This window comes from Tilletiopsis washingtonensis (assembly GCF_003144115.1).
Source record: "Tilletiopsis washingtonensis strain MCA 4186 unplaced genomic scaffold FA09scaffold_3, whole genome shotgun sequence".
Taxonomy (NCBI): Eukaryota; Fungi; Basidiomycota; class Exobasidiomycetes; order Entylomatales; genus Tilletiopsis; species Tilletiopsis washingtonensis.
Genome location: NW_020312000.1, coordinates 584,250 through 585,780, shown reverse-complemented (window position 1 = coordinate 585,780; position 1,531 = coordinate 584,250). Strand labels below are relative to the sequence as shown.

Genomic DNA, 1,531 nt, shown 5'->3' with positions numbered 1-1,531 from the left:
TCCTCCTCCCCCCACTGCCCCCATTCCCTCCTCTTGTCGCCCTCAACCTCGCGTTCCACTCACCTTGCTCTCCCCCAGCACATCACTCTCTACATTTCTTCTCAACTCCTCCCTCGTCTTGCGTGCCACATCCAACCTCGTCCTCCGCTTCTCCACCTCTCGCGCCACAGTCGCCTCCTCGGCCTTCTCGTAGAGGTGCAGCACCTCTTGCAGAACGTCGAGCGAGCGCACATGCACCGCCAGCTGCGCCTCGAACGTCGTCGTTGCGCTAGGCGCGGATTGATCGGGCTCGGGAAGCGAGGAGAGGAGAGGGTAGTAGGGCGAGGAGGAGAGGTAGAGCTCCAATGCGGACGCCAGCTGCAGAATGCATGAGCTTACGGCGGCAGTGGAGAGCCTTGTGCGGCGCCAGACTCACTTGTGCTGAGTCGCCCTCTGCCTTGTGCAGCTCCACTAGCCGCTGCAGCGTCTCTGCCAACCTCGTCGCATCGCCACTAACACAGTGGGTGACATGGCCTCATCAGCCTCTCAGTCGCGCCCTTTGTGTCGCCCGCCTTGGCACCAGCCACTCACCTCTGCTTCAGCACGTGCATCTGTTGCCTCAGCACCTCTGCCCGCAGCTGCGCCTGCCTTGTCTGCGCATACAACTTCTCCAGCCCTTGCCATGCCAGCAGTGTATCGGGCTGCGCGGCAATGGCAAGGCGATAGGCCGCCTCTGACTCGGCCCGACGCTCGAGATGCAGCAGCGCCAGGGCGCGGAAGACGAGGCTGGTGCAGGCGTCAGGAAATGTGGCAAGAGAAGGAGGGAAGACGGCGCAACGCACGCATTGTAGTGGCCTGCCTCGGCGCCAAGCACCTCGTCGCTGGGAGTAGACGAGCATGGTCAGCAGCCAGCGCGCCAGATCAGAAGTGGCCAGAGGAGGGCCAGCTCTCTGCAATCACGCACGCAGCAGCCAGGGCCGCATCCCACTGCTTGGCCGCAAGCGCCTCGCGGCTCGCCTTGAGCTTGGCCTTGGCGTATGCGGAGGACATGGGGTGGTGGTGAGGGGTGGAGGAGGCGAGTGGGCGATGGCCAGGTGGAGGCAGCGAGCGCGCCTCGCCTGGCCAGCGCATTCCGCCAAGGCACGCGCGCGGGAGTCGCACGCCGCCGCGCGCGCCAGGTGCCTGTGCGCCGTCACCACAGCCAGCCGCGCGCATGGCGGCGATCGTCGCTGGCTGCACAGCGTCTGACTTCCTCTCCCTCTCCACTCCTCCTCCCCTCGCTCGCACCATGGCTTCCGGCTTCGGCTTCCAGGGCGGTGCGTTGCGCGCTTCTCCCACTGCCAATGCGCTCAGCTGACGCCGCCTCATGTGCGCCAGGCCGCTCGCGCTGCTACACCAACTGGCAGGAGTTCATGGCCTGCTACGCCAACGCCGACGCGCCCAAGGACTGCATCAACCAGCGCGCCGACTACCTCGAGTGCCTGCACCACACCAAGGAGGTGCGTATGGCGCACACGCACGCACCACGCCGCTCCTCGTGATGGGCCAAGAT

The 1,531-nt window shown here is 65.7% G+C and overlaps 2 protein-coding genes across 2 annotated transcripts in view; one reads left to right on the top strand and one right to left on the bottom strand.

Moving 5' to 3' along the window:
* The window catches only part of FA09DRAFT_293993 (TPR-like protein), a gene marked incomplete at both ends in the record, with an annotated part of 5,417 nt that extends 4,388 nt beyond the window's left edge, over nt 1-1,029 (bottom strand). The window contains 5 exons of the mRNA XM_025740069.1: nt 64-357; nt 416-491; nt 571-765; nt 822-860; nt 944-1,029. Coding sequence (XP_025600777.1) covers nt 64-357; nt 416-491; nt 571-765; nt 822-860; nt 944-1,029 — 690 coding nt within the window. The remainder of the gene's footprint in view (nt 1-63; nt 358-415; nt 492-570; nt 766-821; nt 861-943) is intronic.
* A 238-nt stretch (nt 1,030-1,267) lies between these two features.
* On the top strand, nt 1,268-1,520 carry FA09DRAFT_293607 (hypothetical protein; the record flags this gene model as incomplete). Its single annotated transcript, XM_025740056.1, has 2 exons — nt 1,268-1,295; nt 1,357-1,520. The coding sequence occupies 2 exons, from the start codon at nt 1,268-1,270 to the stop codon at nt 1,518-1,520; spliced, it is 192 nt and encodes a 63-aa protein (XP_025600776.1).
* Between the last annotated feature and the right edge of the window lie 11 nt (nt 1,521-1,531).